Source organism: Typopeltis vanoorti, chromosome 11 (assembly GCF_054136105.1).
Source record: "Typopeltis vanoorti isolate ZY-2024b chromosome 11, IOZ_Tvanoo_1.0, whole genome shotgun sequence".
NCBI lineage: Eukaryota > Metazoa > Arthropoda > Arachnida > Uropygi > Thelyphonidae > Typopeltis > Typopeltis vanoorti.
Window position 1 is genome coordinate 4333480 of NC_143559.1, and position 25229 is coordinate 4358708.

At 38.9% G+C, this 25229-nt stretch overlaps 1 protein-coding gene across 1 annotated transcript in view; it reads right to left on the minus strand.

Annotated features, from left to right (window-relative positions):
• Positions 1–25229, minus strand: part of LOC150101276 (uncharacterized) — a 94134-nt gene that overhangs the window by 21567 nt on the left and 47338 nt on the right. The window contains exon 2 of the mRNA XM_090400273.1: positions 3036–6331. Within this exon, the coding sequence (XP_090256399.1) occupies positions 3036–6315 (3280 nt within the window). The 5' untranslated portion in view covers positions 6316–6331. The remainder of the gene's footprint in view (positions 1–3035; positions 6332–25229) is intronic.

Below are 25229 nucleotides of genomic sequence, written 5' to 3' on the forward strand. Positions count from 1 at the left end.
TGATGATCAAGTGAGAAGGTCAATAAGCAGACAGCTGACGAATGTAACGTATTTTGGTTTTAAGTCAAGAATACTGAACAGCACCTAACTATGAATAATGCTTTTTCTTATCTGCAAGGTCGCGACTATGAAGATATTTTAGCGACTCATTGTTTCTTTCGCTTCTGAGCGAACATTCTTCAGATGCATATACACCTGAGACAGGTTTGCTGTAATAAATAATTCATATTGTGGGAAACTATTAACTAGACTGCCGATTTCAACTTCGTTGGAACTTCATAGGTTAGAAATCCCATGCCAGCAAGTTCCAGCTGACATTCTGGGCGCAGAGAATATACATCCAGGTGCAAGAATTCTTATTATAATACATCCGAAATGCTGCGCACTGGAATATTTTATTCGATTACAGCCAAATATATATTAATCACTAAGCAGGAATCCTTCATTACATTATTTGATAACGATTTATGAAAAATCTTTATTCAGATTATTATTATATTCGGTGATGGTGCCATAACTGCAGACCAAATGCACATGATAAAGGGCTGCGAGAGACTACGATGCAGAAGCCTCACTTTTCACTTCCCATGGCGACAGAAATTATCTCTTTGAAAGATAAGCGAAGCGACGACTTCAAAACTGATTTCTTCGCACACCCGTCGAAGAAACCGAGATAACTAGAATGTAAGCTTGATTACCGTTCTTGGGTCCACTAGATCAGTGATTCTTAACCGGTGTTTCTAGTTTTTAAAATTTTGGAATCTCTTAAAATAATAATTTTTTTGCTCTTTATTTCAAACTTGTATCGTTTTGAAACAAATGTATATTAGTAATCTGAATTATGCAGTTTAATGCAGTAGTTTCTTTTGTGGTGGCGCGATAAGTCGAATTTTTGCTGCTGGCTGGCAACACTGCCAGTCGTGCATTTGCCTACTGGACTTGTGAACGTGGGATAGAACTGATTCTCCGAAGATTCAAACAATACAAGTACGAATGTATAGAACTTAACATTGTTAACCGCAATTACTTTTCGAAACTTTCAGTGGTGTAATACTGATTTGTTATTTCTTATAATTTATAAAATGAGCAAACAAAGAACATTATTTGATTTCCTAAATCAAATAAATTTCCTAAATTTTTACAGTAATATTTAAGTAAAGTTGATTTCTGTTTTCCGATTTTTTTTTTTTTGTCATTATAAACAAAAAGTAAAACTACTATTTTTTAAAAAAAGTTTAATTATTATTGTTACTACAAACTAGGGGGCGCGAAAATATTTTAGGATACTTAGGGGGCCGCGACTACTAAAAGGTTAAGAACCACTGCACTAGATTAATGCGAAGATTAACCAAAATTAAATCTCAGCTTGCAAAATGAACTCTACCTACCCACCCCATAAGGTATTATCTTCATTAGAAGGAGTGTTGGGCGCAACACAAACTCTGGTAAAGGAAATTCATGTCGTACGATGATTTGGAACATGCGCAGTTAGCATGAAAGTATTAAAATAATGCGTAGCCAAGAATGCGGGGCTGTCTTGGATGAGACGGGAGTATCTCGGGCTATAACGAGTATTAAAAAGTTTATATGCTTCAAAGGCTGAGACTGGGAGGACACGACACTTTCTATTCGCTCACTACGCATTATCGACTAATCCATGAAAGGTCCCCTTGCAAAAAAAAGCATTTCCCCGCCTCAGCTTGTTAATTGCTTTTCAATATTCTGTTTTTAATGTGTCGGTGCTTATCTTTCTGTCCAATTCACATTTCTTCCAGCTGGATGCGTTTTCGCGTTCTGCGCATAAATGAACACTTAATGTGCTGATTCTTCAAGCAATCGGGCCATTGGACGGAACGTGCACCGAAACTTATTTTATTTTACTCATGGCTCAGTTTAAGCCTTAATGTAAGGAACTGTATAAGCTAACATATTTAAAAAAAAAAAAATCACCTGCTTGTATACATGTGTAGGTTATTGTTTATTTTTTACAGTATTTTTATTGCTAAAATATGCAAGAGAATAATTTTGATAAAATTACCTCGCAAATATTTGGCGACAAACACAGGTTAAACTTAAAAGTCACGCACTTGATAGACGGGGGTTTTGCGTTGCTTGGCCTTAGGTTAAGTGCAGGCAGGCGGCGAATTTGTTTGTTTACGCTTTTATAATTGTCTGGCGAGCGACAGGCGAGAATTTTTAGGTCAGCGCTGCTGTTAATGGAAAGTGTCTAAAAATAATAAAGCACTCAACTGCGATTGATGACATAATTCATGTATTAAACACATTCGTTTCTTTGCGAGTTTCTCTAATGGAGCTTTTAGGGATTCCCGGAACAATTTTGGTCGCAGAAGAGCGTTATACGTCAGAGTAACCAGTTTGTAATAAACACTAAATAAGCTCACCAGTTAATTATGAACTGATCGGGAGTTTAACTAAATTTTAAAATGGGTTGAGTCCAAAGTGCAACTTAGAAAACAAAAAGATAATTTTTCTCCTTGAGAAGCGCAGGATAGAAAACAGAGCAAGCATTTTGATGCAATTTAGCTTAAGGAAATCCGTTTTGTGAATTGTTGGGTAGTGGAAGTAAACAAATTCTTAGGCGTTACAGATTCCCATTCATTGAGAAAATTTAATACGTAATCGAGGTGTAGAATATGATATTCTATAATAGCATCGAAGGAAAAACGTAATTTGTTGTACAAATTTCATTTCAATCGAAACTTTACTTAAGTCAAGCCCTACAGCGAATATCTGACTTTGAGAAACACTCGGTTTTGTGAAATGAAAGCAGACTGCATCAAGTAAATATTTATCTACTTTTCCAAGCACAAATAAAGCGATGTGTTAATTTCTCAATCTCCCAGTTCGGATATGGGATGTGGAGAGGATGAGAAAGCAATATATAGGTTTTAAGGAAAGTAATGTTAACATTACACACTGGTTTCGAATTCTTATTTGCATTTATTCACAATTCAGCTCTCATAATTTTATAGTCAGTAAGACGTTAAAGAACCCACAGAAATTGATCTACTTACCTGTTATATGCAGCGATGTGAGGCGGATTTCAACAGAGACGAGCACAGCACTGCTCAGGTGAACGATCTGATTGTTACTTAAATCCAACTTCACGAGATTAGCGAGGTTTTCCAGCGCATTCGGAGCCACCCACATAATTTTGTTGCTCTGAAGGGAGAGAGTTTTCAGATTGTAGAGGTGGCTGAATACATTGCCGTCTATCTTCGAAAGCCGGTTGAAGGACAGGTCAAGGTATTCGAGTTTAATCAGTTCGTCTTCGACAGCCGGAAATTCCAGGAGATGATTGTTTGTAAGATTTAACGTTTCGAGGAGGCTGAGGCCGAAAAATCTCTCCTTCGGCAAAATTTCAATTTCATTGTAGCCCAAATCAAGAAGAACCAGTCGAGTTAGGGGTTTAAAAGCTCCGGGAGACACTTTAGCGATATGATGATGGCGCAAGGAGAGGACGAGAAGGCGAGGGAAGCCGATAAAATCTTGGGAGGCTATTACGGTGACGTTTCCGTTGTTGAAGCGGAGGTTTTCGAGCATTGGAAAGCCTCCGGCCGCTGTCATGTCTTCCCGTATTCTCACGGCAGGATTGTCATTTATTGACAGCGATTGTAGAGTAGGTAAAGGAGATAAGAGGAGAGAATTGGAGATGTAAGAAAACATGTTACCGTCTATGTTTATTTCCTCCACATTCTCTAAGGCATCAAATACTCCGGCAGGCAAAGCGATTAAAAGATTCCGAGATAGATACAAGTTTGTCAACTTCGTCAGATTATCGAATGCATGCTTCTCTATGACTGTAATCCCGTTATTCGAGAGATTTAAGTGTCTTAAGTTTCGGACGCCGGTAAAGGCCAGGTTCGCAATGACTTTGATCTGATTTCCCGAGAGAGAAAGCATTTCTAGTTTGGACATTTTCTCGAGCACAGTCGAAGGGACATTCTGGATGTCGTTTCCGTCTAAATAAAGTTCTTTCAGGAATGTGAGGCTATAAAACTGAGACGCGTCCAGCTCTTTAATGCTGTTCTCCCGAAGATAGATCACTCGTAAGTCCACCATGGACTCAAAAAGTCCCCCGGTTATTTCGAGCAGGCCGATTTTGTCGAGATTTAAAGACGTTAGTACGGATAATCCGGAAAGAAAATTATCTTCCGCTTCGGTGAGGTTGTTGCCGGAGAGATTGAGCTGCTTTAACGACGTCAGCGATGAAACATGCACTTGCCGCAGCCGGTTTTGGCTCAGGTCCAGCGTGACAAGCATGGTCAGGTGCGCGAACGAGTTTTCTTCGATGCTCTCGATCATCACATTTGACATCACTAATTCTTCAATGGGAATGTCTCCTTCGAACATGTGTTTCCTTATAATGTAGATCTGGTTGTGGGATAAATGCAGCACTCGCAAGCTCTGCAGTTTCTCGAACGTTTGCGGTTCGATGTCCATGATGTGATTGTGTGATAAAAAGAGCTCTTCTAAAGTGTTCGCTCCTTTGAACATCTGCTCGTTCAAGTGGTTCAGGTTGTTGTGCTCCAGATTGAGATACACGAGCCTCTTCATGTTGGAGAACGTTTCGTCTTCGATGATGGAAATGGAATTGTGATTCAGATACAGCTTTTGCACTTCCGTGAGATCCTGGAATATTTCTTTCTTCAGTCTTTTCATTTTATTATTATCGAGCCACAGAATCTCCATTTTGTTTAACCCTTTGAGGCTGTGACCGTGCATGTCGGCAATTTCATTGTGGTTCAGCTGCATGGACCTCAGACTCGAGGGATATCTGCTGAGAATATCGCCCACTTCTATCAGTTTGTTGCCTTGGATGTTAAGATGCTGCAGGTTTGCCAGGCTAGCCAGCGCTTCTGTCTCTATGACTTCGATGCGGTTGAACTGTAAATGCAGCTCTTGCAGGTTCGGAAGCGAATAAAAACTCCCAGTTTTTATCCGTTTCAGAAGGTTATTCTGTAATCGGAGATCGCGTAGTTCAACAAGCTCTTGGAACGTGCCCGGCTGAATGTCGGTGATCAGGTTGTTGTCCATCGACAATAACCGCAGCTCTCGATTGTACTTGAAGAGCGCCGGGTGAATCTCTCTCAACTGATTGAAAGAAAGCTGAAGCTGATAGAGATGCTGCAGCGAGTGGAAAGCGCCGCATTCCACCTGACTGATGGCATTGTTCGGTACGAACAAAACCGAAATCTGCGAGGTGTTGTAGAAAGTAACGTTCGTGACCTTGAGAATGTTGTTATTAGAAAGGAACACTTCGCGCAGTAACGTGAGATTGTGAAAGACGCCGTGATCTATGGAGTGCAGGTGATTGTAACTCAGGTCAATAGTCCTCAGTTTGTGAAGTGGGCTTAATATTTTACCGCTGAGTGACATCACACTGTTATGACTGAGGTCGAGTGTTTCTAACTCTCGCAGATGAATGAAAGTCCTGTCGTCGAGTGTCGACAGTCTGTTCATATAAAGAGACAAAGCGCTCAAGCGTGGCATAGTAATAAAGCTGCGGTCGTGTAATTCCTTAATCTTATTAGAACTCAAATCGAGCCTCTGAAGTTCCGTAAATCTGGTGAACCCGTCGTCGAGAATTTCGTCGATGCTGTTTTTAACGAGTCGTAGCGTCTTCAGCTTTCTGAGTCTCCTCAGGGCGTTCAGTGGAAACCTTGTCAAGCGATTGTTTATTAAAATTAGCTCCTCTAAGGTACTTTCTAAGCCACCGAAAGCGTACTCCGAAATAAGCGCAATCTTGTTGCCTTGGAGGTTGAGTGTTGTGAGAGGAAGGCCGTAAAACGCATAGCTGTCGGCCTGCACGATCTCGTTGGAATCGAAGTCTAACGTTCTCAGAATTCGCAGGTTGCTAAGAGCCTTCTGCGGTATTTCTTGTAGCTTGCTGTTCACTATAGACAGGCTCTCCAGGGAATCCTCTAGGCCAGCGAGGGATTGTTCTTCGAGTGATTGCAGCTGCGTGTAGGACATTAAGAGATGAGAGATCGACGAATTCCCAAACACGTGGGCAGGGAGAACGGTGATGTTGGTGTCCAGATGATAGATGCCTAACGACTTGATGGGCGATGCTATTTGCGAGAGGGTGGTGTGTATCTGTTCTATGCCTGTGCCTGGACATTCCAAGAAAAGTCCGTCTTCGAACTGGTAACAAGGGCACCAGGGACTGTCCTCCCACATCGGACAGCCCCCCGTTTCTTGATCGTCGTCGGTGACGGCAGGATATAGAAGAAGGGTCATAATGATTACTCCTCCCCACAGGATGAAGGGTGGACTGCTCATAAGTTTCATGTCTCATGTCCTGTATCTGCGAAGTGGAGAAACAAAAATTAGTCGAAGAAAATACATCTTCAGTAATTAGAACAGCTTTCTTTTTATATATTAATTCAATAAGTAATTTACTCATCGATAAATATACTTAATCAGTAAGGGCATTTTAGTTTATTTTTATTAGAATATCTCGTGGCGTGTCATACGCTAATGGACGAGAAAAAGAAGTTACCTTAATGAACAACTGCAGTTGCATTTTTTAAACTAGTGAATTTATTCTAACTTACATCAAAAAGAGTAAACTTTCGCTTTTTCTTTTCATTGTACCATCTGTCAAGTTTCTCAATATGTAAATGAATGAAAGATAAATCCTTAATACCGCGTTTTCGTAATTTCTTCCAGCATATGTTGACGCTGCACTGACTGTTACGGCAATCTAAATATGGCTTCTGTCTATAACCGAACCATACTTTGTTAATGTGTAGATTTTGTGGTCTGAGAACGTCACACCAAAGTTCCTGTAAAGGGGAGAAATGTGTATCGCGCGATAACAGTTCAATGCAAGGATTGCTTGGCAGATTTCCTTCTTGGGGCTGCATTATCAATGCTGAATCGTATCGCGATGTTTGCCATCCCAAAGAAATATTCGCATTTTCTCGCTTCATGGCAACCCCCAACCACATAGCTTGTTCGACGGATCGATCGCTGGCGGCGGGAGACTCTCCGCTGCTCTCCTTTGGAGGACTTCTAGGCAACAACTGTTAATGACGAGGTAGAATCTGCCGCTGGAACATCATGGGCCACAGTCTGGGAAAGAAGTGCTAAAAAGAACCGTCGATGATGTCAATAATATGCAGGTTACTTTCTCAGTCTTTATTTGTCTCGTTAAACTTAGCAAACGGCGATCTTGAAAAGCTACGCAGGACTAGTAAAAGCGAAGTGTCATTGAGGTTCAGCAGTTATTTTCGCAATAATTCGCAGTGGTCATGGCGTGATATTTAAATATGGTCAGTCGAGACGTTTAAAGCACTGCAAGTAGAGCGAATTGGCCAGCCTGTTAATAAAAAAACGGCTACATGAAATTTCTGTCCTCCCACATTATGTGCTAGAACTTAAGATTACACATAGAAACAGATTTCATTCCCGATGACTTCACTGAAATTTTCCAAACATAAACGGAAGGTTCGTTTGCAAGCTTGTCACAGCGTGGCTAATATCAAGAAAATTATTGAATAGTCTGTTCTAAATGAAATAAGTAGGAAGTAAAGTTAAACCTTCTGCATTCTGTTATTTCTAGTAGCGACCACTGAGAATATGGCTGAGGGATTAGCGTTCGTGTGTAAGCTATTGAAGATGGTATTAACTGGTGAATGGTGCTAAATTCCCTCAATTTGTACTGTAAGTTAAAACCAATGCCTACTATCGAAGCTCTGAATTCATCGCTACCACTCAAATTCCAGAAAGTACAAAACTATATGCTTTATGGAACGTTTAAAATAAGAATAAAAAAAAAAAATGATTATTATGTCACACCTCCAAGGAGTCCGAAGAGTCATCTACTCTACAGCTCTCCATTTCCATCCACCAAATACAGCGAACCGCATCATCAACACCATCTACCGCCCGCCGCCACTACTAGTATTTATACAGATAATCAAAAACATCCATACCCACGGCGGGATTCGAAACCGCGGCCTTTTGGCTGGAGAGCGGATACCCTATCCACTCGGCCAACCAGTCCGGCATAACAATAGATGCTAGGGCGTAAAAATGGTATCATCCATCTGCGTATTTTTAATACGAAGGACGATGAAATTCATTATATTTTCATTCATTCAATATTCATTATATTTCAGAATATTTTTACGGAATATTCTTAGCTTAATGTCATTGTGATACACTCTTAATGAAAAACCATCTCTTAAAACATTAATTTTCGATAATTAAACCAACAGCAAATATTTCAGAATGATTAAATCCTTAAAATCTAGTTGTTGTGACCAATACTAAGGATAGAAATAATTAAACTCAAACTTTTTTTGGGGGGGGGGGCAATATATGAGAGGTTGGCTGGTCAACCTATAGTACTTTAGTATCGCGTATGTGTAGTGGGAAGAGGAAAGGAGAAACTTGTTGACATTCGATTTAAAAGCCTGTATATTGCATTCCTTGGGAAAATACATCAGTGGGAAAAGTATTCCACAGTACAGCAGTAGCAGGGATGAAGGAAGAGGAAAAGAAACTTGTTCGGTGGGTTACAAGGTGAAAGGATGTTGGGGAATTATTGACGCTGTTTCAGATGAACATTTCCCATGGAAATATTTATAGAATATACAAATTGCAGAGCCCAAACGTCTATGTGAGGGGAGCGAGTTGGTAAGAGATGGGTCATTTATCAGTCTAACTGATCTCCTCTGTATTGAGTCAAACACTTTGAGGGAGCTTTTAGGAGCCCCACTCCAGATGTGAGAACAGCATTTTTGAGGTGAAGTAACGTCTTGGGCGAAAGAGAAAGTCTAGTTAAAAAAACTAGGAAACTTAGGATGCAATGGTTGTGATGCGTTTATGCCAGGAGAAGCTTGATGTGAAAGTAATTCCGAGAAGAGAAATTTCATCTTGTCTGGGAATTTGAGTGTTATCAAAAATAATACTGGGGGGGGGGGAATGGTTCTTTTTTGTGGGAAATAAGACAGAACTGGGTTTTACTAGCGTTGAAGTTGAGCTTGGAGGTCCAAATTAAGGGAAGTTGTGGTTGATGTTCTGTGGAGTTGAAGTGAGTTTATCAAATGAAAGGCAGGAGTGCAATGTGCTGTCATCTACAAAACTGTGTATTGGTTGCAGGTCAACTGAAGTAGGTCATTGATATACAGAAGGAAGAGGGTCGGTGAGAGAACTGAAACGTGTGGGATCCCAGCATTAGTTGGATAGTGGGAGGATAGGGAGCCATCTACCATCACACATAATGTTCGTGCAGACAGGGAGCTGGCAATCCATCTGCAGAAGTCCTGAGACAGTCCAAATTATGAAGGTTTACTTAGGCTTACTAAGCAAACTTCCATCATTTGAACTGTCTCAGGACTTGACCGGGTCTGGCCTTTGTGCCAGACCCGGTAAAAGGCTTTAGAGATATCAAGTGCAACTAATTGGGATTCGCTAAATTTTTCCATGTCATATGTCCATAGATGGGTGATATATGAAAGCAGGTCACCTGTTGATCGGCATCGATGGAATCCGTACTGGTGGTAGCTTAATAGCTGGGTAGCTTCAAGGTAGAGTAGGAGTTGAGAAATGATGGTTTTCTAGATCACTTTAGATAGGACTGAAGTGAGTGAGATAGGGCGGTAGTTAGATAGCGATTTGTCACCATTTTAGGAATGGGTTGAATATAGACCAATTTTCAGGCTTTGAGATATATACCAGTGGAGTAAGACACTCCAGTAAGTAAGACAGTGCAGTAAGACAGTATGTAGAGACGGCATAGGATAAGAATCAGTTCTGCTGCACAGACCTTCAGGACAATTGGAGGAATGCCATCAGGGCTAGGGGCTTTTTTGTGTCTCATTTTGACAACAGGTTTATGATCTCTTTCTGGGAAAAGGATACAGAGGGCATTGTATGCTGGGCAGTTGGAATGACTGGAGGGGGGGGGGGGGTCATTTGCCATTGTCAGTTATGCGTGAATTGGAGGCAAAGTGAAGCGTCGAGATTAGATTTTTCTATGGGTGATGTTGCAATTCAGCCATCTGGGTATGATAGGGGTGAGAGTAGTGTAGGGCAAAAGTTGCGACCAGTTGCTTTGCAAGAGATCAAAAGGCATGGCTGCAGCTAGGACAGGCTGCAAGTTTCCTGCTTTTTGGCCGTTCAAATTCTGTTTTGAAATCATTGATAATTTTTTGTGTCTGTTTCGGGCTTCAGTATAGTCACTGAAGGAGGATGGAGTTCTTAATTTGAGCCAGTTGTGGTATGCCTGGTTTTTCATTGAATGCCAAACTACTCTTGTGTGGGTGTGACTGTGTAAGAGTTATTGCATGGGGAAGAAGATGAGCACTAGGTTGGTCAGAATTATCCAGGGGGCTGAGTACATTCACTGTGTATTTGGAAGGGTCATTGGTAAGGAAGAGATCTAGGGTATTTGGGGAATGATTTGGGTTATCTGGTATTCTGGGCGGCTTGTGAAGAATTCGTGAAAGGTCGTTGGTGATGGCAAATGTTTGAGCATCTCTGCCTGCAGGGTCTGTACAACTGGAAGAGGAAAGCCAGTTGGTGTCATGGACATTAAAATCACCTAGGAGGATGATTTCACTGTTAGGAGAGTGGAACTGGAGAAAATCAACTTTTAAGGAGATTAAATTAAAGAGCTCGGAGGGGTTGGCGGTATTAGGAGAGCGATAGAGACAGCAGATGAATTTGACTGAGTGGGGGAGGGATATTTTTAACCAAAGAAGGGCAAAGTTGGATGATTCAAGGTTAGGTGCTCTCTGACAGGGTATGTCGAGCGGATATATGCGCAGATACCACTCTTATGTTGAAAGGAGTTAAATATTGTATAGTTTGGATGGTTGAGATGGATAGTGCTTGGGGGGGGAGGTGAGATTTGAGTTTCTGTTAAGAAGAAGGTGGGGTTTGGTTGACAGCAGACACTATTAGGGGTTGGAGTTGAGACCGCGGATGTTCGTGTAGTGAATATGCAAGGTTCTGTGAGGCATGGTTTTGACCGCAAGGGGACAAATATGCAGTGTGTTAGATCCTGAATGAAGGAATCTTGCAAAGAAATCATTCATTCAGAATCTAACATACTAAACTTACTAATAAAGAGAAATACCTGCACATCAGCTGAAATCAAAAGTGAAACTTATTTTTTTTGTATAAAATGTGTATTCTTTATTTCATCTACCATATATTTAAGCTATTGTGATCGTATTAAGATTTTATTTGAGTATGTTTTATAAGAGGGATAATCTGACTTAATTTAAGCCTCACTTAAGCTGTGTAAAATTAACTGGAGTCATCAAATAGTTATTAAATAATAATTCTTGGAAGGTATAAAACTACACGTGTACAGCGTAACGCTGGCGCAGTTGCTTAAGCGAAACGTATATTGACGCGAATTCTGGGAATACAAGAGCATAACAGCGTCGGGAAAAAGCAAGGGATGAACCCAAGTGGTGAAAAGATAAGGGAAGTGTTCAAAGGGAACTCCGAGAAAAAGAGGGCGCTCTAAGGAGGATAATAAGGGGATGAGCGCCGTATCGAAAAATCTCTCTTGTCGTATCGTTTTTCCTGTTTGGTGGCTCGGAGGTTAGCGGGAGTTCGCGTAAGGGGGGGGGGGGGAGAAGCGTCAGTGCTAAGATAAGATGTCGGACAGCAGGATTTCTTGAAAATGGAGAAGGATTCTACGCAGAGCTGAAGGTAAAATTTCCAGTCCTATCAGAATCAAGCCGTCGCTGAAAAGTCCCATCGAATCGTTCCTGAAACGCAAAGATTTGAGTCCGGTTTCGGCAGAAATAATAAAGATAGCGTAACCCCTACGTTGGCGTAAGGACAGCCAACAGACAAGAAGTAACCGATGTACACGTGGTGCTGAAAGACGCGGGAAAAGTTCGGTAAGGTGAAATTACTCTATTTTGTGTATAATATGCATTAGAAGAGAGAAGATTGTTTGTGAATGTGAAATTAAGAACAGTATTCTAAAGAACTCTGTGGACAGTCTCTAATTAGAAAGTTAACCTCCTTTGAGAGTAAGAATTGTTTGGAAGAGATCTTTTGTATTTTGCATGTGATAGGATTAACTCAATGAGATTATAATTGTGGATTTTAGTAACTGAGTAACATTAGAATATTTGTTTGCATTATTTTAAATAGCATTACAGAAAGGGATTTAGCTTAACTTCATAACATTTGCAATCTATCCCAATATACAGTTATTGTGTTTCGCATGCTATATGACCTTTAATTAATTTAGAATATGTTAGCCTCTTAACTCGAGTTTCATTTAGTATTGAGTCATAATTGAGCGTATGAATTTTGTATTCTGTTTAGATATTCCAATAAACATGGCACATTTGCTTAAACCTGAGTCATGCCTGATTACGATTCCAAACTACCACTTATAAAAATAGAACCTATTTTGGCGGAAGGATTTAGTTAGTAAGAAAGTATAATTATAGATTTAGGTGACGACTGCAATAATCTGAATCTATACGGCAGTGTTAAAGTAAGATATTGTGTAAGAAAGCCGCAGAATCTAGTACTGTCTCCCTGAGTAAGGATCTTTTCTACTATAGGATACTGGCTGGCGCAGCAAAATATAAATTCGCCAGTATCCGAAGAGGAAACAATCCTAGATATAAAATAGATATAAGTATATTAGGCCTGATATCTTAAGAAGTAAAATAGCGATAGAAAAGGAAGATATAAGGCAGTAAATTATAGAGAAAGTAACAACTTAACACTAGAGCAGCTGGTAGGATTTTAATTGAATAAGAAAGGTTTTGAATAAGAAAGGATTTAATCAAGCAACAACTAATTAAGTATAAAATCATAAAAAATATATAACGTGTCTGGATATTGATCTCCTCGGTAGCTACTAGTGAGTATAATTTAATAAGCAGAATGAATTTAAGCTAATGATTCGGAAATCGGAATCCAAATGTACTACATCTAAGAGACACGTGGCGTCTTCATATTCAAGCCTCAGACTTACAGTCTGAATAGAACCCTTCATATTCAAGACTCTCAATAGAACACTTACACTTATAGTCAATTATTGACAAAATAATTGACTATGAGTAAGCAGGAGAGAAAACATCGAAAAACAGTTGAATGCGATACGAAACATTCCACTCCAAACGCAATTAATAATAAACTTACTTTAAGGGAGACGGTTTGTAATGGCGTACATAAACATATCAAATACGACAGCAAAATACAGTTAGTTGGAGACCTTAATTTCCATGCTAACGATTGACGGCGAGGCAGATTCTGCTCAGAGCAGATTTTTTTTTGTTGTTGCTGTTGTTTAAATCTGTTAGTGAAAGAAAAAAAAATCCTCTAACATTAAGAACCTGCCAAAGCGGAAGGGAATACACGGGACAGATACTCATTAAGTATCTGCCGAATAACCTTTGGTTAATGATCATTGGATAATTAAGGAACGGAGAGAAACTCATTTAATTTTATAATTAAAAATGCGTTTGTGAGACTGCTTAATAAAAGACTTACGAGAAATAGTTTTTGGCTAAGAGCGTTCAGGAATTTTTTGCATATTGCACATCGAAAAGTGTCAACTGTCCTATAAAGACAGGGCAGGAAGTATTTTGACAAAGAAAGCGATTTTATTTCCGTGTTGATTTGGGGATCGTACACTTTGCTAACCAAGGCTGCGATTTACGAGAATGTCCTTGCAAGATTTTTCAAGCTCAAAACTTAACTTGAGATAATCGTATGGGACGACGCATAGCAATGAAGAGAGCAAAATAATTGACTTTAATAAGAGGGATTCATTAAAAATAGTGAAGTTACAGTTAATAGAGAGAGAGAAGAGGGGAGTTAAATATCTCTCCATATTCCAGATAAAAAAAATCAAATAGAAACTAGAGGAGTTATTTCTAAAATCTAATAAGGGAAATAGTGGATTCTGTGATTAAGGATATCTCGAGACGCCATTTATATACCAACCCTTTCTTTTGTTGGGGGTGGGAGTGTACAAAAAATAAATAAATAAAATATTAAGCGAATTGCAATATCCTTTTGTTAAGAACGAATCCTTTAATAATAATAAACAGCTACAAAGCAATCAAATTCTGGAAATGATCTCCACCTCATCTCATATTTTGAGATTTCAGTGGGGCTGTCGATAATATCGTATCGCACAATTCTGTTATTTAAGAAAATTTAACGATTAGACTCCTGTAATTAGTGAGGTCGTACAAAAATTTGTCGATTGCTGGTCATCATTTTTAAGAATGATGAACAGCAATGGACAAATCTTTCATTAACTTGTAAGAGCTTTGTGTCTGGTAACAAAAATGCAATTACTTCCCTGTATCAAACTGCGGTTAACTTATTTTGGGATCTCCATCTAAGAAAGGGATATGCCAGAGAAAACGAAGAGAGAAGCAATGCATTCGGTTCGATTTTGTAGACTGCAAGTCCGTTGGAAACGAGGTGAATAAAAAAAAATTTAAGTTTTATAAATTTTAAAGGAATAAATAGATTTAATTACAAGAGTATGTCACGCTTTCGCAAGAGACTCGTACTGCGGTATGCAGATATAAGGGTTGAATCGTTTTAGATCAAGGCCAGAGCAAGTGAGTCCATGAGGCTCACTTGGTTTGGCCTTAATTGTAATATGTCTCTATTAATTGCGTGCTCTTCTAGCTACTTTGTTTAGAAGGAGGAAAAACCCTACCCTCTCACATGAGTCATGTTAACTCCCGTCTTCAGTTGAAAAATTTTTGGGGAAGAAAAGATGACAAGATATATTTAAAAAAGATACTACTAGTATCTCCCATTGCATAAAGTCAGGATACTTCAAATATGATAACAAGATCTACTTACAAAACTCAGGTCTGGCTATGGGCAGCCCACTCTCTCCGATTCTTGCGGATAAATTTCTCAACGATTTTGAAGAAAAAGCTATTAACTCCTTTCACTTTAAACCAAAAGTCTGGTACCGCTATATTGATGATATTTTCCTCATCTGGAAAGACGGTGTCAATAACCTCTATTTATTTTTAGACCACCTAAACAAGTGCCATGAAAAAATCTCTTTCACCTTCGAACTGGAATCAGATGACTGCCTTCCCTTTTTTAGACCTCAAACTTACGAGATGTGCTGAGAGCATTAAAATCTCAATTTTTAGAAAGCCTGCTCATACTGACAGATACCTGCATGCTTCCTCCCATCATTATCCCCCACAAAAATGTGGTATTATTTCCACTTTAGCCCACCGAGCCAAATCATTACTTACAGAAGAAACAGAAATTGAAAATGAACTCCGTTTTCTTAAAAAAAACGTTTATTAACAATGGTTTCTCTCCAAAGAAAATTGACAAATTTCTTTCCCCCAGGCACTCAACTACTTCTGAAGATCTCTCTTCCCCAAGAGCCTTCATCTCCCTGCCTTATATCAGCTCTCTTTCACCAAAACTGGCCAAGATTCTCAAGAAATTCAACTTCAAAACGTGCTTCACTACGCTTCCAAAACTTCGTTCATTACTTAGCAAACATAAACAGAAACATCTTCCTACTCAGTTTCCAGGAGTATACAAGATTTTGTGTGATTGCGGAAAGCCATACTATGGACAGACTGCTAAATCCATCCTTCTACGTTTGGATGAACACCGTAGAGATATCTCCTATAACAGGACTAGAGCTAGCGCTCTCTCTAGCCACGTTCTCTTTTTAGCTAACTCAGACGAAGGCCGCCAGCATATTGTAAACTGGACTCAAACTGCTAACATCCATGTGTGCTACGATGAACTCGAAAGAAAGATTGTTGAATCTAGGGAAATTTCTCTAGATTCCTCTCATATCAACAACAGCCTGAGTTACAATCTCTCTGACGCACACGTTGCTTCTGTTCAGTACTGGCGCACTCGCGACAGCGCGTAGTATTCGTTTGTTTGGAACTCATACTTGCATTTTTTTCAAACACGCTACTGTTTTTTATACTTGTTCTGTTAGTACAATTTTAAGTCTCTGTAATTTTTTATATACAGTACTTCTTTGATTGTGATACCTGAGGATGTTCATGTAACGAAACTAGTAAACTAGTAGTATCTTTTTTAAATATATCTTGCCATCTTTTCTCTCGGTAATAGTCATTAAATCTTTTTTTATAATATTCCAACCGACTAAAAATGAATTTTGAAAAAAAAAAAAAAATATATATATATATATACTGTATATATATATAAGGCTGCGGGTTCGAATCCCGCCGTTGGCATGAATATTTGTGATTGTCTGTGAAAATACCGGTAGTGGTGGGCGGTAGATGGCGTTGATGTAGATGATGATAGTAGTTGCGGTTCGTTTTAGTTGGTGGATTGAGTGGTGGAGACAGAGTGTTGTAAAGTAGGAGACAGAGTGTTCCCCAGAAGCCCATATTTCCGCCTTAATTAAGGTCTTTCGGCTTTATACTTAGATTTTAATGTATTCAACAGAGTTTTTGCTCTATTTTACTCTGATGAGAACTAATAGTTCGGAACAGCTGCAGAGCAGTGAATCCTAATTCACTAATAAAAGGAACACATATGGGCTCCTGGCCAGAGCTGGTGCCCCTCAGTAGCATATCAAGTCAACTCCGATGACGAAAGTGGTGTAATCATAAGCTTTCTTTTAAATTTCGAAACTTACTTCACCTGTATTTTGGCTATAACGCATGGCTAGATCCATAAGATCAATCGTAATAATATCTTACTTATGCCAAATTGGAGTCTTTCGGCTCTGTATTCTAGTAACTTCGTACTTGAATCTTATTATAATCTGCAATAAGAGGAGATCCACTAATCTATTTCATTCTAATTTTCTGTTCAAAAATGTTCTGAAGTAATGCAAAAGATTCGTTTAATGAGCTGCCTTATGAAATTTAAAGACACTTATCATCATACTTACAAGAATAAAATTATGTATTACAAGCAAGATCTATGGGAACATTTCCACTCTTATCTTATTCCCCCCCCCATTCGCTATTCTTTTCCTATGTAAACACGGTAATCCATTGAGAGTACCAAAGAAGTATTGACTCGTCCTGCTCGCTTCTATTCTCACTTCATAGGAAACCTAATGTATTTTTCGTATTACGTAGATCCAAAATCCCCTATTGCAGGTCGCATGGGCAGTTGTCGGTCTTGTTGCAAGCGGAGACATGCGTTTGATATATGAATAAAAGAAAAGACTCTGTAAATGGAAAATGGAATGTTCGTTGTATCGCACAATACCAAAATGTTGCATTCAATTATATAAAAAGGTGAGCTTGCAGCATTAAAAACAGCCGACAAATATTTCGAAGAAAAAAATGATTTAATGCCAGCAGTAGCACAAAAAGATTTTATTGTTTCTCGCATGACAACGCACGAAGAGTGCTCGATGTTGTTGTGTCTGTGCAGCGCGTGATAAGTACCCCGTGGGACAATGTCATGCATGAAGTGGTTGCACAACTTTATTGGATTGTAATCAACAACAGCACGAGTTTAGGACCAAATGAAATCCGTCACCCAGCGAACCTCGCTTCGCAAAAAATAACCTCCATATATTTTTCAAATTTTATTCGCAATATTTATTGAAACAAATCACCTTATTGGCTGTGAAATTTCTCGAGATATTGCGAAAAGAAAGGATGTCTCGTACATAAACGTAACAACACACACACACACACACAAAGCATCCTGAAAACGGGAAAGCGCCTTTTGAATCAGATGGGTTAATTTTATTACGATTGTGTTAAGAGTTTTTGCATTAATTAGAATATCAACAACAGGCCCCTTTGGACAGAAATCCTCCTTGAAAATGATGCGATTATTGCAAAACGTGCATTTATTTTAGAAATAACAACATTGAATTAAACGTCAAAATGGAAACCATAATTTATTTCGAGACTGGAAACTGATTGCTCCTTCAGACCGAAAGAATGTGGTTTATTTCAGCTGTTCGTCCAGGGTGACAATTGTTACAGAGATCGATGCCGTTGTCTTTGATCCCTAACATTTCATTTCTTAGCGTGTACTTAAGAGAGTGCTACTTATATATGCGTTTAACAATCGAAACAAAGTGTTCGGGATCCAACTCGTGAACTTCATACTCGTACTAACAATCTCCTCAGAACCTCTACGGAATTTCCTGGAGACTTAAGATTATCTCTAAACTCAGTGCTGGTCTAGCAATAAGAAAAAAAAAAGTAGGGACGCAAGACTTTTGTGTTGAAGGTAATTTTAAGGGATTGTAGTATACTAATACGTATTTCTTGTTTTTCTTATTTCGCATGAGGGTCGCGGGGTTGTCCATATTTGCATCTTGGACCTACGGAGCCCGGATTCGATACGCATAACAAGAGATTCTCTTTTTCCAAACCTTGTTCGTTCAGTGAGGTCGAAGGAGCGAGTATTTCGCTTTCAATCTTACAAACGCTTCTCACTGAACACAGACGTCTTTTCTGACTTCAGTAGTAATAATGAAATCTGCATTACTTATATTTTTCTTGTGTTCGCCACAACAGCGTTATCACGCCCGTTTAATAACATTACCCAACGGCTGACCCACGATTAAACTTTGTATTTCTAACACTGAGTATGAGGACAGGAATTCAGTCTGGCAATTACTGTCTCGAAGCAAACGTCATCTCTCTATTAAAGCTATTGAAAGGTCGCTTATTCATGCGACGTGTATTTAATTTAATTTGGGTACAGTTAAACTATCTTATGTATCGAATTTCTTAGATCGACTAGATCACTTATATTACTTCCTCAGTGATCTTCGCAGCAGAACCTTATTAAGAAAGGAAATTCTCATTTAGATGACGATTATTATTATTCAGGTGATTATTTGACTTTTTCCCCCAATTTCTGAAATCTTAACTTTTCCCAACTTCGGATAATCACCTATTAGCAAGCGCTGGTCGGAGGCCATTTATTGTACCGCCTTCACGAGTATAGATATCGAAGCTACTGACGAAAGACAGCTTCATATCAATTCCTAAAAGTCCATAGGATGAATATTTCGACGACTGAACAGTGACACGTCATGTCGGTGACACTTCAAGGAATGTGGAACTGCTATGAAGAATGGAGTCGCACGATGAGGCCAAATAAAAATAAACAGGCGCAAACGACTGAATAGAAATTTTAGGTAATAGAAAGTAGAAAATGAGTTAAAAAAAGCATGCACCAATTTAGAGCCAAGCATCAAGAATTAGTGCAAGGGATGAATTCCAGTAAAAGAAGCCAATGCTCACAGAAACTGACTGGTCGAGCAGAGAAGTTCAAAATTGCTGATTGATGACGTGGACATTGTCTGCACGGTTTCACATGGATGTTGTCCGTGGTAGATTATTTTAGGTGGCTTGGAAAGGATTCCAGATTTGGTCTCTAGAGCAGACGATCCGGGATCCTAGCCTATCCAAAGAATTCATCTGTTAAGATTTCCAACATTTTGATGTTGGGGCTGTTATAAAATACCCGTTTACGGATGGACAAGTCCATCACGCAGACAGTAACAAACGTTCATAAACTTTTACTCACAAGGTGGCTTTGATACTTCTAGGCCTACCAAAGAAAACCTGAGAAAGTAAGATCGACGGATAAAAAACGCACTACGTGGGAACCACAGAAGACTTACGCCTTATGATTTTTGAATATCGTTGGTTATTGCTATTGGTTAAACATTTCATTAAAAAATTACAAAGGGGTGGGGCTGTTGACAGAGGCTATAGAAGTTTTCTTCTAAGAAAAAAGAAGTTAGAATTTCATCGAATTAAAATATTACTGTCTAATTTTTCACATTAGTGATATTACTGTGGAAGGAGATTTGTGAAGGTGCACGTCGGGATTCGTTCCAAAACAAAATGGTCTGTTTCGGAATGGCTCCCTAAGTGCATCCTCAAAAATATTCATCAAGAGCAGATAAAAATCGCGGCATGAAAAATTAGCAGAGTAATACTTTAACGTGGCTAAATTCTGCCTTTTTGTTTAAGACGAAAACAAGTCACTGTTAGTACCATCTCCTTTAAGACTTTATTCTGCAGACAGACACAACCAAAGATACTCAGATATCGGAAGAGGCGAAACCTTATGTTACTTTACATTTCTCCTATTCACACATATTTCTAATCCTTGCGTAATCATATCTGTCGTTGGGCCTTTGCAGTATGATATTTGGCAAATCGCCTTAACAATCAACTGAACCGTTTCCATAGAAGTGTAGGCCACATATCGTTCCTCAGGACAGGAAAACCGATCCCGTGGACACAAAGTTCTCCGACATGAAATAATTGCCACCCCTAGAGTGATGCATCTGACGAATGGCAAGCCATTCATTAAACTGCCTAAAGCCAAGGGGAATCAACCAGTCTTGAAAGGATGAGATATATATATATATATATATATATATATATATATATATATATATATATATTAGCTAACATCTCTTTTGAAGATTTCGAACAAAAGGCAATCTCCTCAGCTACTCTTAAACCAAACATTTGGCTGAGATTTGTAGATGACATATTTCTTATCTGAAACACGGCACCGATAACATTCAGTCTTTTTTAAATCATTTAAACAACTTCCACTAAGACATCAAATTAACAATGGAGATTGAAAAAAAATGGATCTCTTCCCTTCCTGGACGTAAGACTGACTAAGACATCTGATTCTATAAAAATCTCAATCTTTAGAAAATCTACACACACGGATAGATACTTACATGCCTCCTCACATCATTATTCTGCACAGAAAGTGGGTATCATCTCAACTCTAGCACATCGTGCCAGATCTGTACTGTCAGATGATGAAGAGCTAAAAAATGAACTACAACATCTACAAAGAACCTTCACAAGTAATGGCCACTCGTCGAAAACTATTAATAAGCATCTATATCGCCGCCATCAAAACAACTCAGAAACACAAAACAACCCCCAAGGTTATATCTCCTTACCATACATTAACTCGCTCTCCACGAAACTAAGAAGAATTTTACGAAAGTTCAACATAAAAACCTGCTTCTCTACTCTTCCTAAACTAAGATCGATTTTAAGCAAATGCAAACAAGCTCACAACCATCTACAATTCCCAGGAGTGTACAAAATCACGTGTGACTGCAGGAAACAATACTATGGCCAAACTGAACACCAGAGGGACATTGCCTACAAAAGAAGTAGAGCAAGTGCCCTGTCAAGCCATGTACTGTTTTCAGTAAACATAAATGATGAAGGCCGTCAACATGAGATACACTGGACAACAACTTCAGACCTTCATATATACCGTGACGAGGTGGAGCACCGCATAGTCGAGTCTATGGAAATTGTTATGGACCCTCATCACATAAATAATAACCTTAGTTATAAACTACCGGACTCTTTCAGCTCTGCTATCCGATATTGGCACACTCGTCAGACGCACGTAGATGCTCAACAATAATACTAAATCCTTTCTAAAACGAAAGGATTTAGTAAACCTCTACTATTATTACATATAATAATATGTTTGTGTTCACATTTCGATTAAGGTTTAAGTTTTGTTTTTGTTTTTGTTTTTAAATAATCTGGAAACCATTTACTAGAAGCCAAGCGTGGAACTTTTTCAAGTGATTTCAGATCTCCAGCAAGTGGTCTTACATCAAGCGATGGAATTTATCTCCGCCTAAACACAATTGCAAACATCCATGCCCAAGGCTGGATTCGAATCTGTAGATTGTTACTTGGAGAACGGTACGCTACCCAAGCGGGAAGGAGTTTTCTGTTTCCTTTCTCTACTTGTGTTGGAGTCACACAAACGGAATATAACTATTATTACATGTAGTGATATGTCTGTGTTCACACTTCGATTCACACGCACTGATTTCAGGTCCAAGTGACTCATCATTGGTACATTGCATACTAGAGAAATATCTGGATGTCCACATTTGTTTGTAACATGATTCTCTTTCATCTGCAAATAAGATACAATTGTGAATAGTCAGATGGATGTTACTCTAGACCTGGAAGGCAGAAAGCTGATCGCTTCGCTGACACGGTAATCGAACATCAACAATCCTGCTGTTCAGATCTGATGAGATAAACATTGTGAATAGGAAATGGCCACAGCCGAGCGGTAGCGTGATCTGAACGGGAACACCGTCTCACAGATACTTTATCTCACGAAAATCCGAATTATTCATCGGAGAATTTAGTAGCACTGCAATGAATCCCATCAACTGACGACATAATGCCGAAAAATGGATACAGTTTAACAATTCCCATACGAAACTGTCCAGATGTGACTTACAACGTGCGGGTGGAAGGCGGGACTGCTGACGTTTGGTGGTTCACGATCGTCTTGCGCCATCCAGTCGTACTGCCAATGACCTACTCTAGGAGTTGGTGTTTCCGACATGGTCAACACAACGAAACTCTTAAAACGGTGAAAAATTTTGTGAAAGTTCTGTCCACTGGCCCTAGAACTAATGAACTAACGCTGTATTCCCCTGTAGGCGGAAACTGATAATTATTGCATAATACTCAGGGTACACACACACACACAAATTAATAATAATGCTCAAATAGTCCCCTCACATGATTACGCGTTACTTGAAACCCTTCATTTTCTTTACTACTGAAGTAGGCAGCATCTGCGTACTGCTTTAATTTGAAATTGATTCCTAAACACGGTGTTGTGGATTAAAATCGAATGACTTGGCCTATCAGAACTAAGGTGGTTAACAGCAATCAGAGACTCCTCGATGCGGAAATAATTCTTCATTTCGTCGTTTCAACTTACTGTAAAGAATAAAAATTAAAACAGCGGAGATTGCATAACTTTCTTTCAGATAGGTTTCACGTATATGCTTAAATTTCCTCCACTAACTCGTTTTTACTAAATGTGGCATCTTTGCTCTGCAAATAAGTCTCAAGTAGGAGAGAAAAAAATCCATCCTCCTCCTCTTTACCTTCGACTCTGCAATCCAATATTTGAATATAAATCATCTGTGAATGATGAATCATGATTGCTACCGCCTTCCACCATAAGGTGACGTACTCTAAACGAGGCGGTCAAAAGAGATCCTGCCTGAAGTTGACAAAGAACTATATCTTCGTCCGAACGAGATTCCAGGATATCTTGCAAAGAGCATACTGATGTCGTTGCTCAGGCTGACAACTCGCTTCCTGTACATGCATTTACCGCGCGAAGAGAACGAGACAAAAACAGCCGGAGGAGATATCGGGTAAAGAAGAAAAAAAGCGAAATATATAGTTGTATTCTGGCACCCAGGGAAAGGGCAAGGAAAATAGCTTGGGGAAAGGATAATGCAGATTTTTGCAGCCGAGAACCTCTCTCGCTTGCTCTTATACATCACTGGAGAAAGCTTAGTTTAGTTTAAAATTTCTAAGATAACAGAATAAATAAGAAGTCTTACATTTCTTCGCACAACAAAGAATTTCACAGAAAATAACTTAAAGGTGGATCTTCATTCAAATAAAACAATGTCTGTACCAATGTGTGACTCAAAACCTGTAATTATTAGCAAACCTCTAGAAGGAATTGAAACCAAGATTTTATTTCCTTCATACGATAAGCTTTGTGAGCTCAGATCTCAAAACAACAAAGGAGGATGGCCAAAATTATTGATTGCGTTCACAATAGAGAAAGAACAGAACATGTATAACACATTTATTGCATTTCACAATATCAAATTATAAATGCCATGTCAGAATGACTTCTTCCGAAAAAAAGAAGAAAGAAAAACTTGTTTTAATTTAATTTCAACATTATTCCATAAACGACATTCAAGAAAGCCATTTCGGATTTGTGTCTCCAGAGAGGAAGCATCCAATTCGGATTGCAGGAGCAGAAACGTGGTGAAAGTTGGGTTGTTGGAATTTCATCAAGTTGAATTTATCCGCTGAAAAATATTTCATTAGATGCTCTCATGCGTTCTTACCGCTGTTCCCTTTCAGCAAATAAATCGGTGTTTTGGTGTTTAAATTTATGAATATTGTTAATTCTAGTTTGTCTTAAAGTATGTTTAATATAGTTCAAATTAAGCTTTATCTTTTTTTCCCCCCCAAGAGTAAAATCGCATTTATTCTGTTCCTTATGGAATTCACAAACGTAGTCTACTCGCTGTAAGTTTGTGAGATGCGCGTTGCGAAAATCAATTCGTGATCGCTATGGATTTATGTCATTGCGTGCAAGTTTCGATGGTGCTGTATGTGTTCTCAGAGGCACGATTTAGGAAGTCCCTTTTAGCAGCTAATTTACAAAACTGTCTGATAAACTATCAAAATCAAGACTATTAATCCCCGAAGTCACCATGAAGCAAGGTGGTCGTCTCACAAGGGGGCGATGAAATGTCTATTTACGCGGAAGGTGAAATCATATTACACCCAAACACATTTTGCAAAAATTGCAAGATTCGACTCCTCCGCCAGTTGGTTGGCGAATGTTGATGTTATGTAATCCGGTCGTGAAAGAGGTGAGCAATATTTAAAACAACTCTCAGCACCATCGTTAAGCACTTATTTATTGCACAGAAAATGTCCAATGCATTTCTCACATGAAACTGTGCATTTAGAAACTGATTTTCATACAAACGTTATAAAATATTGCTTTGAAGACAAGCACCAGTGAAAGTCATTTCTACCAATCAAAGTGGTATTGAAGCGTGGGCTATTGAAATGACTGGTGGAAACACCTGATCCAGAAATTTTGTAGACAACACGCGTAACTGACACTATCAGAAATCTGCAATAAAAATAGCCCCTTGCTTCTGAAAGGGATGTTTCGCAGGCCAAATGATCAAATTACAGAACAAAATCGACCTCCGGAATATCCATGTATCTATCAATCACAGGTCATGGGGTGGTTTTGACTGAGCTCTCTGCTTGTTCATGGCCACTTAAACCGTTTTTGTTAAAGTCAAGAGTTACCAACAAAACCGGAGCTAATTTGCTGCGAATACTTAATTTATTTTCAAATGGATATCCATGCAGATAATGAAGCACTTTCATCAAAAGGTTTTAAATCCATCTAAGTAATTCTATATCATCCCCGAGACTCGATCACCAGCTGTTATCAGCTTGCGAGAAGTCTATCAGTAACATCGAATTTAAAAAAAAAATTTTTTTTAAATGCTAACTACAGTCATATTTTCTAAAAATAATACAGGAATAGAGGATCTGAAGTGCAGGAAATAATATTCAAAGCTCGATATTTTTGGAATATTCCTCCTTTGTTTTTGC